This window comes from Papio anubis, chromosome 7 (assembly GCF_008728515.1).
Source record: "Papio anubis isolate 15944 chromosome 7, Panubis1.0, whole genome shotgun sequence".
Taxonomy (NCBI): Eukaryota; Metazoa; Chordata; class Mammalia; order Primates; family Cercopithecidae; genus Papio; species Papio anubis.
The window spans coordinates 32,830,691-32,847,918 of record NC_044982.1 but is presented as its reverse complement, the minus strand read 5'-3'; the positions used below and the strand labels follow the sequence as shown (position 1 = coordinate 32,847,918).

General features: G+C 43.2%; 1 protein-coding gene across 6 annotated transcripts in view; it reads left to right on the top strand.

Annotated features, from left to right (window-relative positions):
* Positions 1-255: 255 nt before the first annotated feature.
* Positions 256-17,228, top strand: part of PTGR2 (prostaglandin reductase 2) — a 34,721-nt gene continuing 17,748 nt past the window's right edge. The window contains exons 1-3 of one of the 6 annotated variants that reach the window (XM_009211935.3): positions 256-380; positions 7,337-7,420; positions 9,064-9,182. In XM_009211935.3, coding sequence (XP_009210199.2) covers positions 7,384-7,420; positions 9,064-9,182 — 156 coding nt within the window. In that variant the 5' untranslated portion in view covers positions 256-380; positions 7,337-7,383. The other 5 variants (XM_003902031.4, XM_009211934.3, XM_009211933.3 and 2 more) reach the window with 5 other exon arrangements.

Sequence of the window (17,228 nt, the reverse complement as noted above, 5' to 3'; positions counted from 1 at the left end):
AAACTAATACAGCTTCTTCAAGGACTGCTAAATGTGAATTCGCCGGTCAAGGTTGCAAGATTTGCTTTTTGGGTCAAGGCAGTAGGGGCGGCCACAGGGAACCAATCTCGGTTAAGTTATTAACGCACTTTATCCAGACTAGTAACTCTCCCCTGACGTGCTGCATTTCCCCTGCTTCTCCCGGAAACGTGGGGCGCCCGGGAATCTTCCCTAAGCTTCCAAACCCCGCCCCTGGGAGGGGAGGGGGCGCGGAGCCGGGCCCAGCCGCGCGCCTGCGTACTGCGGTCGGAGGGCCGCGGCCTGTGGGCGAGCTGGGGTCGTGGAGTACAGCATCTTTCCGGCAAATCACGCGAGATTTCGTTTACCCCGGCTCCACTACGGTCAGTGACGCGCGGGCGGCCGCCGTGACTGTGGCTCCTGAAGCTGATTCGGGCCTCAGCGGGGAGGGAGGAGACTCAACCAGGGTGACTTCCAGGCGTCCTCCTGGATCTACCGGGGACTTTGGCGTTATTGCCCAGAACACTGAGAAGCAGAAGCTTCTTTTTGAAGCAGGTTTTGGGGTGTTTTTTTGAATTCTTGGGGGAAAGCAACCTGAGGTTTTGACGTAATTGTGTTTGAGGTGCCTCTGGAACTTTCATTTAACACAGATTAGTTGAGCACCTACCATGTGCCGGGCTTAGGGGATTGGACTCACATTTTTTTGTGTGTGTGTGTGTGTGACGGAGTCTCGCTCTGTCGCCCAGGTTGGAGTGCAGTGGCTTGATCTCGGCTCACTGCAGACTCCGTCTCCCGGGTTCAAGCGATTCTCCTGCTTCAGCCTCCCAAGTAGCTGGGATTACAGGTGCGTGTCACCACGCCCGGATAATTTTTTGTTGTTTTTGGTAGAGACGAGGTTTCACCGTGTTAGCCAGGATGGTCTTGATCTCCTGACCTCGTGATCTGCCCGCCTCGGCCTCCCAAAGTGCTGGGATTACAGGCGTGAGCCACCGCGCCCGGCCTGGAGTCACATCGTTGAAGAAAGCAGACGAGTCCTTATCCTCTTAGCGCTAACGATCTGGGCAGTTAGTTTGAAATTCTGGGCCAGAGACGCAAATTATGATCAATTTCCATATAAAGTGGTTGGTAGCAGGAGCCATAGGGCTCAGTGAGGTCACTGAGAAAGGGAAGAGCCAGATAGGAATTTCCACATGCAAGACTTCGGGAGGGGAAGGAGGAGACCAGAAAACCGGAAGGGGAGGAGAAGACTGGCAGAGAGATCCAGAAAGACATGTGATTTGTTTGTTTTTTTTGATACAAAGTCTCACTCTTTCCCAGGCTGGAGTGCAGTGGTTGGATCTCGGCTCACTGCAACCTCAGTCTCCAGCCTCAGCCTACGGTGTAGCTGGGACTACAGGCGCCCACCACCACGCCTAACTAATTTTTGTATTTTAGTAGAGTGGGGTTTTGCCATGGTGGCCAGACTGGTCTCAAATTCCTGGCCTCAAGTGATCCTCCCACCTCAGCCTCCCAAAGTGCTGGAATTACAGGTGTGAGCCACGGCGTTGGGCCCGGAAAGACATGTTTTATAACAAGGTGTGGTCAACAGAGTTGCTAGTGGCAGAAAAATTGCACGAAATAAGGGTATTAAAAGGTATTAAGAAGCTAATGTGATTGAAATAGTAGGTGCCGCGTTGGAGTATGGGTTCTAGCGTTATTACAAGTTTTGCGACCTTGGGCGAATTATTCAATCTTTCTGTGCCTCTTTTTTTTTTTTTTCTCTCTTTTCTCTTTTTTTTTTTGAGACGGAGTTTTGCTCTCGTCACTCAGGCTGGAGTGCAATGGCATGATCTCGGCTCACTGCAACTTCCACCTCCCGGTTTCAAGTGATTCTCCAGCCTCAGCCTCCAGAGTAGCTGGGATTACAGGTGCCTGCCACCACGCCGGGCTAATTTTTGTATTTTTAGTAGAGGTGGGGTTTCGCCATGTTGTCCAAGCTGGTCTCCAACTCCTGACCTCAGGTGGTCCGTCCACCTCAGCCTCCCAAAGTGCTGGGATTACAGGCTTGAACCACCATACCCGGCCCCTTTTCTCATCTATAAAATTGAGAGGATGATATTACCAACCTCACAGTTTTTTGGGGATGGGGGTGGGGGAGGTGGTTTAAACAGGCTAATGAATGAGTCTTTGCTCAGTTCCTGGCGTTTAGGAATATTAAGGAAACAGGTTGACAGAAGGGACTTTTTCCAAGTTCCCACCTGGTTAGAACCAGGACAAGTATGCTGTTCTTCCTAGTTAAATGATCTTTCTCTTTTCCAGGCTGCAAGGTAAACACTCAACACACTCTTTATCATCACATCAGAGCAAATTCATCTGTTATTATTTTGGAATATTAGCACCAAGTAGGAATAGCATCCCAGGCAAATAGGATTTGCTGAGTTTTTTTTCCCCTACTTGGGATGAATTTAGCAATCTACCCTTCTTTCAGATCTTGGAACTTGGTGTGTCTTATTTTAGCTGTTAATTTTATGACTAAATCCAGTTATCCATGTTTTATTTTTATTATTTATTTATTTTTTTGAGACGAAGTTTCGCTCTTGTCCCCCAGGCTTGAGTGTAATGGCTCAGTTTTGGCTCACTGCAACCTCCACCTCGCAGGTTCAAGCTATTCTCCTGCCTCAGCCTCCCGAGTAGCTGGGATTACAGGCGCCCACCACCACGCCCGGTTAATTTTTGTATTTTTAGTAGGGCAGAGTTTCACCATGTTGGCCAGGCTGGTCTCAAACTCCTGACCTCAAGTGATCCACCTGCCTCAGCCTCCCAAAGTACTAGGATTCCAGGTGTGAGCCACCGTGCACAGCCAAGTTATCTATATTGTAAATGTGTGTTTTTTTGGTACTGTGGAGGGATATCATACAATTATCCTGTATTAATTGTAGTATTTGACACTTGAAAAGTTTCTAATTTAATACAGAGTGGGAGAACTTTAATACTATATTTTTCATGCTGATAAGCAGTGTTTGGACAAATCTATAATATACATATTAATATTTTAAAGAAATAAAGCATACCATTGACAGTAATTAGATAAGAGGGCAAATATGACATTTCATTTGGAAAGACTACTTTGAAAATTTAGCCATTATGGTTCTATTACTACTTAAGGACTCTTAGACCCACTTAATTTGGAAAACTTTGGCTTTTTAATCCTCATATAATTGACACATATGGTGATTCTGTAGAAAGTTTTCTTTTTAAAACACGTGTAGCCCTACATGGCATTATGGACCTCTTGGTGTGATGAATGGATGTGGCACCACCCTTAAAGATTCTTGCCTAAAAAATTGAACCTGAAGTAATCAAGCCTCTGGATGTAACTAGCAGTCATAGATAAGGGAAGGAGATAGAAGAGACATTTCCTTCTTTCTTTAAAAGCTAGTCATTTACCTTGTGATGGTAAATGACACCATGAGGAAGCAGTCAAAGAACATTTTACAGACAAAGTAATGAAACAAATCAAGGGCATGAAATAGGGAAGGGAGACTCAAACTGTAGTATGTGGACCTTGAATTCTGATTTTAATGAACCAAATGTAAAAAGACATCCTTGAAACATCAGGAGATTTGAATATGCACTAGGCATTAGATGATGATAAGGAATTACTTGTACTATTACTTCTATTAGGTGTAATAATGACATAGTGTTTATGTTTAAATCTGTGATGGCTGGGTTTTGCTTCAAGGGGGAGTTGGAAAATGTAATATTTTAGCTGGGCAACATAGCGTCCAGTAGGAGAGGATAATCACTGAGGGCAACTAGCTGTTCTGTCACAACCAGTGAGATTATACAATCATTTGCCACATGATGATGGTTCAAACAATGACAGACGATGAGCCTCCCATAACATAATGCAACTGAAAAATTCCTCTTGCCTGGTGATGTCATAGTCATCAGAACATTATAGTGCAATTACTTTATTTATTTATTTATTTATACATACAGGGTCTCACTCTGTCACCCAGACTGGAGTGCAGTGGCGCAATCTTGGCTCACCACAACCTGTGCCTCCTGAGTTCAAGCGATTCTCCTGCCTCAGCCTCTCGAGTAGCTGGGATTACAGAAGTGCACCACCATGCCCAACTGATTGTATGTTTAGTAGAGACAGGGTTTCACCATGTTGGCCAGGCTGGTTGTGAACTCCTGACCTCAAATGATCCACCTGCCTCAGCCTCCCAAAGTGCTGGGATTACAGGCATGAGCCACCATGCCTGGAGTATTACTTTATTTTTTAAGAAATTTAGTGGGGCCAGGTGCGGTGGCTTATGCCTATAGTTCCAGCACTTTGAGAGGCCGAGGCGGGTGGATCATGAGGTCAGGAGTTCGAGACCAGCCTGACCAACATGGTGAAACCCCGTCTCTACTAAAAATACAAAAATTAGCCAGGAATGGTGGCATGTGCCTGTAATCCCAGCTACTCGGGAGGCTGAGGCAGGAGAATCGCTTGAACCTGGGAGGCGGAAGTGCAGTGAGCTGAGATTGCGTCACTGCACTCCAGCCTGTGCAACAGAGCAAGACTCCGTTTCGAAAAAAAAAGAAAAGAAATTTAGTGTAGTCTGAGTGTATAGTGTTAATAAAGTCTAAGTAGCCTATAGTAATGTCCTAGGCTTTCACATTCCCTTACCACTCACTCACTGACTCATCCAGAGGAACTTCTAATCTGGTAGGCTCCATTCATGGTAAGGTGCCCTATATAAGTATACCATTAAAAAAATTTTTTGTTGTTGTTTTTTGGGGGACGGAGTCCCACTCTGTCACCCAGGCTGGAGTGCAGTGGCGCGATCTTGGCTCACTGCAATCTCTGCCTCCAGGGTATAAGCTATTCTCCTGCCTCAGCCTCCCAAGTAGCTGGGACTACAGGCGTGCACCACCTACCCACCGGCTAAGTTTTTTTTTATTTTTGGTAGACATGGGGTTTCATCATGTTAGCTAGGCTGGTCTGGAACTCCTGACCTCAGGTGAACTGCCTACCTTGGCCTCCCAAAGTGCTGGGATTACAAGGGTGAGCCACCGCGCCCAGCCCATTTTTAAATCTTTTACCCCATATTTTTACTGTACTTTTTCTATGTTTAGATACACAAATACTTACCATTGTGTTCCAGTTGTCTGCAGCGTTCAGTACAGCAATATGCCATATAGGTTTGTACCCTGGAAGTTATAGGCTAAACCATGTAGCCTAGGTGTCTAGTGTCATCTGTAGCATGTAGGTTTGTGTAAGTACACCTTGATGTTCACACAATGATGAAATCACCTAATGTCACATTTCTCGGCATGTATCCCAGTAGTCAAGCTGTAGAAAGCACTCACAACAGTGCTTGGCACATAGTAACACTAAGGGCTTGATTTTCTAATTTTCACTGGTGGATAAAGTAAGCAAAGTGATTTTCAACAAGTCAGATAGTGCTAGTACTGGAACTTCTTTTGCTTCCTTCATTAGCTCAAATTGTAAATCCAGAATAAACTGGCTAGATGTAGTGGCTCACACCTGTAATCCCAGCACTTTGGGAGGCTGAGATGGGAGGATCACTTGAGCCCAGGAATTCAAAACCAGCCTGGGCAACATAGCAAGACCTCATCTCAAAAAATAAAACAAAACAGAATGAACTGATCCTTTACTTATTGGCCATATTGTGATATAGAATTTCCTCTAAGGTAAGGATTTTTAAATTCCTTTGATATGTTACTTTTATTGTTAGCTAAACTATAAAGGAATTTCCGTTTTTTGTTTTTTTTTTTTTAAATTCACCACTGATAAGAAGGCAAAGGAATTTCTATTTTGATAAACAAATAGAAGAGCCTTTGGAAATTTGGTTACGTGGCTGGGCTTGGTGGCTCACGCCTGTAATCCCAGCACTTTGTGAGGCTGAGGCAGGCAGATCACTTGAGGTCAGGAGTTCAAGACCAGCCTAACCAACATGGTGAAACCCCGTCTCTACTAAAAATACAAAAAAAAAATTAGCAAGGCATCGTGGTGTACGCCTGTAATCCCAGCTACTTGGGAGGCTGAGGCAGGAGAATCGCTTGAACCGAGGAAGCAGAGGTTGTGGTGAGCTGAGATCCTGAGATTGCGCCACGGCACTCCAGCCTGGGTGACAGAGTGAGACTCCATCCCCAACTCCAAAAAAAAAAAAAAAAAAAAATTTTGATTACATATCAATTAAGCAATTAGTGGGTTTTTTTTTTTTTTTTTTTTGAGATGGAGTCTCGCTCTGTTGCCCAGACTGGAGTGCAGTGGCGGGATCTCAGCTCACTGCAAGCTCCGCCTCCCAGGTTCACGCCATTTTCCTGCCTCAGCCTCTGGAGTAGCTGGGACTACAGGCGCCTGCCACCACGCCCGGCTAATTTTTTTGTAATTTTAGTAGAGACAGGGTTTCACCGTGTTAGGCAGGATGGTCTCGAACTCCTGACCTCGTGATCCACCCGCCTTGGCCTCCCAAATTGCTGGGATTATAGGCGTGAGCCACCGTGCCCAGCCGCAGTAAGTGTTTTTATTTTGCCGCTAGATTAACTGCTAGCTCTGGAGGAATATATCATGTTGTTTGTTTTGTTTTTTTCTTGTCTTTATTTAAAAACAAGTCAAGTGCAGTACTGAGAAGGAGGAAAGAGTAGAACAAAGGGGTCTGACCTGTTACTGACTGTGAATAATCAGTTGAGATAACTCACTACCTTTGGACCAGCCTTGTGGTATTTTCTTTTAATCGAGCTGTAGGAGGCTTATTCATGATGGTGTGCTTGAAGATGAGAATTATCTGATACCAAAAACATTTTGCCCCACTTGGGCCGGGTGCAGTGGCTCATGCCTATAATCCCAGGCAGGCAGATCGCGAGGTCAGGAGATCGAGACCATCCTGGCTAACACGGTGAAATCCCCTCTCTACTAAAAATACAAAAAAAATAGCCGGGCACGGTGGCGGGCGCCTGCAGTCCCAGCTACTCAGGAGGCTGAGGCAGGAGAATGTCGTGAACCCGGGAGGCAGAGCTTGCAGTGAGCAGAGATCACACCACTGCACTCCAGCCTGGGCAACAGAGCGAGATTCTGTCTTCAAAATAAATAAATAAACAAACATTTTGCCCCACTTAATCTTCAGTGAACTTGTTCCTATTAGTTAAAAATTCTAACTAGATTTAGTCTTTCTTCATGTATTTGCTTTAGGAGGCAAACTGACAGGAGAGTTTATCTTTTTGGATCCTAAATGTGATTTTTCTCCCCTTCATTGGGAAACACAAATGGACTTCTTTTTTATTTTTAAATTGTTGAATACTTCAAATCTTATTTGTGATTTAAAATTTTTTCTATTTATAGGAGTATTTTATACAGAAATCTTGTGAAACCACTGCCCAACCAGAGCGATGATTGTTCAAAGAGTGGTACTGAATTCTCGACCTGGTATGTATTTGTGATGAATGAACAGCTGTGATCTTTGATAATTACTAATGCAAATGGAGGAATAAAAACTAATGTGATGTTCATGTGGTAAATTAAGGTAGTAAGATATTAACACTAGTAGAGGTATTAGAAGAAACTCTTTAAATGATGTGATAGTTTTCAAGTGTTAGCTTATCAAGGCCATTTTTAAACAGTGTACTGGTTTTTCAAGTGGTAACTTATCCAGGCATTTGTTGATGAAATAAAGTTATTTTGGAATCGTAACATCTGAAAGGTTACATTACAAATATACGTGGCTTTTATTTCTTTAGAGTATGCTATTATTGGTCTTAAAATTTGCTTTTCTTTTTTATGTGAAATGTACTAACTTATATCAGTGCTGACATGTAAACTGCATCATAAAAACAGGTATGGAAAGAACCTGAGAGATTTGGATCACTGCTGCCCACTTGGGGAAATCACTTAACTTTTCTGAACTCAATTTTAGTAAAATGAGCAGTTAGATTAAGATCTTTATGTACTATTCCCACCTTATAAATGTAATAATTCTATGAAGAGTAAATATGCATTAAACATATCTGAAGATGAGTACCTTCTACTGGTAACCTTTCCTTCTTACAAATTTTTCTCATACCTCAAATTTTCTAATTTCCTACTTCCTATTTTTTCAGACTTTATTATTATTGCTTTTATATTCGTTTAAGTTTCTATAATGATGATCTTTTCTTACAAATTTTTCTCATGCCTCAAATTTTTTAATTTTTTAATTTCCTAATTTTTCAGACTTTATTATTGTTACTTTTGTATTCCTTTAAGTTTCTATTTGCTTCTTAAAATGAGGAAGGAAAGTTTAGTCGCACTCCATCCTGGGTGACAGAGTAAGACCCTGTCTCTAAAAAAAAAAAGAAATACGTACTGAGTCATTTCTATAGTTACAGAAGAATTACAAAACAATATAGATTTACTTGTGCCTGTTTTTTTTTTTTTTTTTTTTTTTTTAGACAGTGTCTCGCTCTGTCATCCAGGCTGGAATGCAGTGGCACGATTTCGGCTCACTGCAACTTCCACCTCCCGGGTTCAAGCAATTCCTCTGCCTCAGCCTCCCAAGTAGCTGGTACTACAGGTGTGCACCACCATGCCTGGATAATTTTGTACTTTTGGTAGAGTCAGGGTTTTACCATGTTGACCAGGCTGGTCTCAAACTCCTGACCTCGTGATCCACCTGTGCTGGGATTACAGGTGTGAGCCACCGCGCCTGGCCCCTTGTGCCTGTTTTAAAAGGAAGTGCTCTGAATCCTAGAGTGACCCTTTAATAAGTATATCCCACCACTTTGGGAGGCCAAGGTGGGCAGATCAAGAGGTCAGGAATTCGAGACCAGCCTGGTCAGCATGGTGAAACCCCATCTCTACCAACAATACAAAACAGTAGCCAGGCATGGTGGTGCGCACCTGTAATCCCAGCTACTCGGGAGGCTGAGTCAGGAGAATCACTTGAACCCAGGAGGTAGAAGTTGCAGTAAGCCGAGCTCGTGCCACTGCATTCTAGCCTGGGCGATAGAGCAAGACTCTGTCTCAAATAATAATAATAATAATAAATAGTAAAGTAGCTTTTTTAAAGTTTATATTTTTGCCTAATATTTTAGGAAAAAATGGTAATCCAGTGGCAGAGAATTTCCGAATGGAAGAAGTCTGTTTACCAGATAATATTAATGAAGGACAAGTGCAAGTTAGAACTCTTTATCTTTCTGTGGATCCTTACATGGTAAGAATCAGGATGTTGTAACTTGGTGAAAAATAACTTTATTTTATTATTTTTTGTGTTGTTGTATCTGAATTTTATTGTGCAGTCCCTTATAGATTGGTAAATATTTGAGCAGTTATATATTGATACTTTTTAATTATAGATTGCCTTCGTTTTTATTCACTAGTGTAATAAGGAATGTTGTAGAGGGGACAGATAATAGTAGCACATGTATGTGATTCAGGTGCTTTCAAATGTTCAGATTACTTCCTAGGAGTAAACAAAGCTTGAAGATAGTAAAATAGGATTGCAAATTCAGTAAATAAAGCTTGAAGATGGTAAAATGAGATTGCACATTCTTTCAGATCCACTTTATAAGAGAGGCTATGTATGAGATCTTTATTTATTTCTAGTTGACCTCCTTTTCTTTACTTTTTCTTGTTTTTAAGAGATGAGGTCTAGCTATGTTGCCCAGGCTGGTCTCAGTTTTGCTGGGCTCAGGCAATCCTCTAACCTTGGCCTCCTTGAAGTGCTGGGATTACAGGCATGAGCCACTGTGCTCAGCCCTGTATTTGATCTCTTTTTGAAAGGAACAGACTCACTTATGCTACTTCTAGATAAAGAAGATTTATTGAAAACGCATATATTGCCGAAGACTGCAGATAAGAAGCCATTAGGCACAGGGACTTTGGCTCTATGAGCTGGTGTCTTGCTTTACTTTTCCCAGAGGTCATACAGTCTCTTCTTTACTTCTAACTTTTTCCTATGGCCATGAAAAGCACAGCTCTATATGTCAGTTTACCCCCTGCTATTAAGAGTCTCGGCTGGGCATGGTGGCTCTTGCCTGTAATCCTAGCACTTTGGGAGGCCAGGGCAGGATTGCTTGAGCCCAGGAGTTCAAGACCAGCCTGGACAAGAGAGTGAGACCCCATATCTACAAAAAATTAAAAATTTATACAGGTGTGGTGGCCTGTGCCTGTAGTCCTAGCTACTTGAGAGGCTGATGTGGGCGGATCGCTTGAGCCTGGGAGATTGAGGCTACATTGAGCCATGATTGCGCCACTGCCCTTCTGTTCGGGTGATGGAGCAAGACCCTGTCTTAAAAGTCTCAGTGCTTGGAATCAGATTGCTGCAGTAGGGAAATTGGCCGCTGTCACCTAGGCTGGAGTACAACACAGCAAGACTATGTTGTAGGTTGTCTATTCTCTTGATGGTATCCATTGAAGCACAATAGTCCTATATTTTCTGCTAAGAGTTTTATAGTTTTGCTCTAACATTTAAGTCAGTAACACATTTTGGGTTAAACTTTGTGTATGAGTATGAGGAAGGAGTCTGTATTAATCAAGATTCTTTAGAGAGACAGAAACACAAACACACACATAGGCATGCACCCACAGACATGCACACACATGTATATGAGAGGGGACTTGTAAGAGGAATTGGCTCATAAGATTATGGAAGCTGAGAGTTCCCATGATAGGCTGTCTGCAAACTGGAGAATCAGAGAAGCTGGTAGCATGGCTCAGTCCAAGCTGGAAGGCCCAACAACCAAGGAAGCCATTGGTATACTTGTCAGTCCCAAGGCCTGAGAGCCCGGGAAGCCATGGGTGCAGTCTCAGAGTCCAAAGGCTGAAGAACCTGGAGTTCTCATGTCAGAGGGCAGGAGCAGAAGGGTGTCCTGCTTTGCAGGAGAGAGAGAGAATTTGTCCTTCACCTGCCTTTTTGTTCCATCTGGGCTCCTGTTGAATGGATGGTGCCCACCCACATTGAGGGCAAATCTTTGCCACATAGTCCACAGACTCACATGCTAGTTACCTCTGAAAACACCCTCAAGGACATACCCAGAAACAATGCTTCACAAGCCATCTAGGCATCCCTCTATCCTGTCAAGTTGACACCTAAAATTATCCATCACAGGGCCCAACTCATTCTTGTTTGCAATCTTAAACTCCCTGGACTCAAGTGATTCTCCTGTCTCAGACTCTCAAGTAACTGGGACGATAGGTGCAAGCCCACCACACCTGACCTAACTTCATTTTTTTGCAAGTGAATATACAGTCATGTCAGCACTTTTTTTTTTTTTTTTTTGAGAGACCAGAAATATGTGACCACGAAGTGACATGAACCAGCACTGTTTGTTGAAAAGATAATTCTTTCCTCATTGGTTTGTCTTAGTACTCTTGTGGAAAACCAGTTGACCATAAATGTGAGGGTTTATTTCTGGACTTTCAACTCTATTCTATCAATCTGTGTATCTGTCATGCTAGTACCTCGCTCTCTTAATTACCGTCGCTTTGTAATAAGTTTGAAATGAGCAACTGTGACTCTTCCAATTTGATTTTCCTTTTTTTTTTGAGATGGAATCTTGCTCTGTCATCAGGCTGGAGTGCAGTGGCGCTCTCTTGGCTCACTGCAACCTCTGCTTTCCAGGTTCAAGTGATTCCCCGGCCTCAGCCTCCTGAGTAGCTGGGACTACAGGCGCATGCCACCACACCTGGCAAATTTTTTTTTTTTTTTTGAGAAGAAGTTTCAGTCTTGTTGCCCAGGCTGGAGTGCAATGGTGCAATCTTGGCTCACTGCAACCTCTGCTTCCCAGGTTCAAGCAATTCTCCTGCCTCAGCCTCCCAAATAGCTGGGATTACAGGCACCTACCACCACACCTGGCTAATTTTTTGTATTTTTAGCAGAGATGGGGTTTCAGCATGTTGGCCAGGCGGGTCTTAAACTCCAGACCTTCAGGTGATCCACCCACCTCGGCCTCTGAAAGTGCTGGGATTACAGGCATGAGCCACTATGCCTGAACAATTTTTTTGTATTTTAGTAGAGACAGGGTTTTAACCGTGTTGGCCAGGATGGTCTTGATCACCCAGGTGGGTGAGCCACCCTGCCTGGCCTGTTTTTCTTTTTTAAGATTGTTTTGGCTCTTCTGGGTCCCATGAATTTTCATATGAACCTTAGAAACATCTTGTCAATTTCTGCACAGAAGATTTTGATAGGGATTTTGATAGGGATTGCTTTGAGTCTGTAGATCAATTTGGGGAGTATTGTCTTCTGTGATGATTCATTTTATGTGTCCACTTAACTAGGCCATGGGATGTCTAAATAGCTGGTTAAATGTTATTTCTGGGTGTGTCTGCAAAGGTGTTTCTAGAAGAGATTAGCTTTTGAATTGGTGGACTGAATAAAGCAGATGTCCTTCTCTAATGTGGGTGGGCATCATCCAGTCCATTGAGAGCCTAAGGAGAGCAAAATGTAGAAGAAGGTTGCTGGGCATGGTGGCTCACACCTGTAATCCCAGCACTTTGGGAGGCTGAGGTGGGCAGATCACCTGAGGTCAGAAGTTCAGGACCAGCCTGGCCAACGTGGTGAAACCCCATCTCTACTAAGAATACAAAAATTAGCTGGGTGTGGCGGCAGGCAACTGTGATCTCAGCTACTCAGGAGGCTGAGGCAAGAGAATTGCTTGAACCCGGGAGGCGGAGATTGCAGTAAGCCAAGATTGCATCATTGCACTCCAGCCTGTGTGACAGAGCAAGACTCTGTCTCAAAAAAAAAAAAAAAGAAAAAAGGAGAAGAAGGTTGAACTAACTCTAACTGCTTAAGCTGGAGCATCATTCTTCTCCTGTCCTCGGAGTTCCTGGTTCTCAGGCCTTCAGACCTGGACTAGAATCTCTACTGTCAGCTTACCTGCTCTCATTCATTGGAACCACACTGCTGGCTTTTCTGAGTCTTCAGCTTGCAGATGGCAGATAATGGGACTTCTCAGCCTCTCTATTGCATGAGCCAATACCTTATAATAAATCTCTTCATATATATGTATGTATGCTGTTGATTCTGTTTCTCTGGAGAATTCTGATAAAAACAATATCCTAATACACTGATCCATGAATGCATGATGTCTTTCTACTTATTTGGGTGTTCATTAATTTTTTTCAATAATGTTTTGTAGTTCTGAGTACAAGTTTTGTTCTTTTTTAAATTTATTAAGTATTTCTTTTGATGCTATTATAAATGGAATTTTTTAAAAATTTGTTTTAAGATTGTTCATTGCTAATGTAGAAATACAATTGATTTTTGTATATTGATCTTATATTGTTCAACCCTGCTGAACTTGTTTGTTAGTGCTAATAGTTTTTTTTTGGTGGATTCCTTAGGATTTTCTATGTACATGATTATGTCATCTATAAATGTAGTTTTACTTCTTCTTTTCCAATATAGATGCCTTTTATTTCATTTTTTTGCCTAATTACCCTTACTAGAATATCTGGTATAGTATTGAGTAGAAGTATTGAGAGTACACATCTTTGTCTTGTTCCTGATCTTAGGGAGAAAGCATTCAGTCTTTCACCATTAAGTATGATGTTCATTGTGGGATTTTTTTTTTTTTTTTTTTTGAGACGGAGTTTCACTCTGTTGCCCAGGCTGGAGTGCAGTGGCATGATCTTGGCTCACTGCAACTTCTGCCTCCCAGGTTCAAGCGATTCTTCTGCCTCAGCCTCCCGAGTAGCTGGGATTACAGGCATGTGCCACCATGCCCGGCTAATTTTTGTATTTTTAGTAGAGACAGGGTTTCACTATGTTGGCCAGGCCGGTCTTTGAACTCCTGACCTCATGATCTGCCCACCTCGGCCTCCCAAAGTGCTGGGATTACAGGCATGAGCCAATGCACCTGGTTCATTGTAGGATTCTTGTATATATCCTTTATAAGATTAAGGGAATTTCCTCCTATTTCTGGTTTGTTGAGTGTTTTTATCATGAAAGGGTGTGGATTTTTTTTTATTGGTGTGAAATATATATAATAATTTAATTTACCATTTTAACCATTTTTAAGTATACAATTCATTGGCGTTAAGAACATACACACAGCCAGGCACGGTGGCTCACGCCTGTAATCTCAGCACTTTGGGAGGCCGAGGCAGGCAGATCATGAGGTCAGGAGATCGAGACCATCCTGACTAACACTTTGAAACCCCATCTCTACTAAAAATACAAAAAATTAGCCAGGCATGGTGGCGGGTGCCTGTAGTCCCAGCTACTTGGGATGCTGAGGTAGGAGAATGGTGTGAATCCGGGAGGCAGAGCTTGCAATGAGCAGAGATCTTGCCACTGCACTCCAGCCTGGGTGACAGAGCGAGACTCCATCTCAAAAAAAAAAGAAAGAACATACACACACAGCACATTCACAGTGTTGTGTGGCCATCACCACTTTCCGTTTCCCCCAGCAGAGGTATTGGATTTTGTGAAACGCTTTTTCCATACCTATTGACAATCGTGGTTTTTGCTTTTTATTCTATTGATTGGTTCATTATTGTCTTAGTTTGTTTTATGCGCTTATTAATACATTACCACGAAGTAGATAATTTATTAGGAACAGAAATTTATTTGGTTCATGGTTCTGGAGGCTGAGAAGTTCCAGAGCATGACACTGGGATCTGGCAAGGGCCTTCTAACTGTGTCTTCGCATAGTGTAAAGTAGAAGGGCAAGAGCATATAAATTGAGTAGCTATACAGTAGAAGAAAGAAAAAAAAGAGGCTAGGCACAATGGTTCATCTCTGTAATCCCATCACTTTGGGAGGCCAAGGCTGGAGGATCACTTGAGGCCAGGAATTCAAGACAAATTTGGGCAATATAGCAAGACCACGTCTCTACAAAACATTTGCCGGGCACAGTGGCTCACGCCTGTAATCCCAGCACTTTGGAAGGCTGAGGTGGGCAGGTCGCCTGAGGTCAGGAGTTCAAGACCAGCCTGGCCATCATAGTGAAACCCTGTCTCTACTAAAAATACAAAAAACATTAGCTGGGCATGGTGGCAGGTGCCTGTAATACCAACTACTCAAGAGACTGAGGCAGGAGAATCGCTTGAACCTGGGATGCAGAGGTTGCAGTGAGTCGAGATCGTGCCATTGCACTCTAGCCTGGGTAACAAGAGTGAAACTCTGTCTCAAAAAAAAAAAAAAATTAACTAGGCATGGTGGTATGTGCCTGCAGTCCTGGCTACTCGGCATGCTGAGGTGGGAGAATCCCTTGAGCCCAGGAGGTTGAGGCTGCAGTAAGCTATGATCACGCTACTGCACTCCAGCGTTGGCAACAGAGCAAGATTTTGTCTCTGAAAAATAAAAATAGACTGAGCATGGTGGCTCACGCCTGTAATCCCAGCACTTTGGGAGGCCGAGGCGGGCAGATCATGAGGTCAGGAGTTCAAGACCAGCCTGGCCAAGACGGTGAAACCCTGTCTCTACTAAAAATACAAAAATTAGCTGGGTGTGTTGGTGGGCGCCTGTAATCCCAGCTACTCGAGAGGCTGAGGCAGTGAATTCCTTGAACCCAGGAGGTGGAGCTTGCAGTGAGCTGAGATTGCGCCACTGCACTCCAGCCTGGGCAACAAAGCGAGACTCCATCTCAAAAAATATATAAATAAATAAAAGAAAGAATAAAAGAAAGAGTGCAAGCAAGAGCATGGGGAAAGAGCCAAACTCATTCTTTTATCTGGAACCCACTGCTGCCATAATGGCATTAGTCCATTCATGAAGGCAGAGCCCTCATGACCAAATCACTTTTTTTTTTTTTTTTTTTTGAGACAGGATCTCACTATGTCCCTTTAGCTGGAGTATGGTGGTGTGATCACGGCTCGTTGCCCCACCTCGAACTCCTGGAATCAAGTGATCCTCCCACTTAAGCCTCTGGAGTAACTGGGACTATAGGCATGTGCCACCATGCCTGGCTAATTTTTATATTTTTTGTAGAGACAGCGTTTTGCCATGTTGCCCAGAACTCCTGAGCTCAAGCAATCTGCCTTCCCCAGCTTTCCAAAGTGTTAGGATCACAGGTGTGAGCCACCGCACCTGGCCAAGACCCTTCTCTTAAAAAAAAAAAAAAAAGATTTTAGGGGAGGAAAAATGATGGAACAATAGGATTATAATATGAATTGAGTTAATGATCTTCACTTAGAACACTCCCAACCTTAAAGCAAAAACAAAAACCAAAAAACATCTTTTTCCTCCAGGGAAGTAAATATTTTGTCTACTTACTCATTTCATGCTAGAAAGCACCGTCTTGAGAATTTTGCCTCTGCGAAGTCCTGTGGGTCCCACCTCCTAAATACCTCTCAATTCAGTCCATATCTTAGTAGTTCCAGAGAAGTCTACCTAGTCTGAATTACCATTGTTTCTTTCCTAATAGGGTAGGTACCCTTGCATACACACGTTGCCCCTTTAAGCCATTTTTCACACTGCAGCCAGAGTGCCAGAGTGATTCTTTTTATAACAGCAACTAATTGTGTCACCTTGCTTAAAGTGGTTAATGGCTTCCCATTAGAATTGAGACCAATCAGCCTTGACATGGTCTAAGAAACTACATAACCTGGGCTAGGCGCAGTGGCTCATGCTTATAATCCCAGCACTTTGGGAGACCGAGGTGGGCGGATAACCTGAGGTCAGGAGTTTGAGACCAGCCTGGCCAACATGGTGAAAACCCATCTCTACTAAAAATACAAAAAATATTAGCCAGGCGTGGTGGCACATGCCTGTAGTCCCAGCTACTTGGGAGGCTGAGTCAGGAGAATCGCTTGAGCCCGTGAGGCAGAGGTTGCAATGAGCCGAGATCAAGCCACTGCACTCCAGCCTAGGCAACAGAACAAGACTCTGTCTCAAAAAAAAAAAAAAAAAAAAAAAAAAAAAAGAAGCTGCATAACCTGACTCCTTTACCTGTCCAGGCTCAGAGAAACCTGCCAATTACCATCACACTGTTGCCTCAGGGGATGTCTTTCTTTTGTAACACATCAGTGCCCCCTTCTGCTTAATCTTTGTATTAATCATGTTTTAAATTTAGTGTATTTTAGGATGTTTTCACATCTTAGGGGGCTTGTGAATCCTAGAGTAACTGTCCCTGGCAGGATTTGCTTATTTTTAGAGATAACAACTTGCATTTGAGTCTTGCCATTCATAAACCAACCAACCAATCCAAAGCCCATATCCCTAAACTCCTCCTGTATCTAACTCACACTCCCCTGCCTTAAATCACCCCAGGGCCAGATGCTGCACAACTTAAGAACCACCCCTGTATATCAG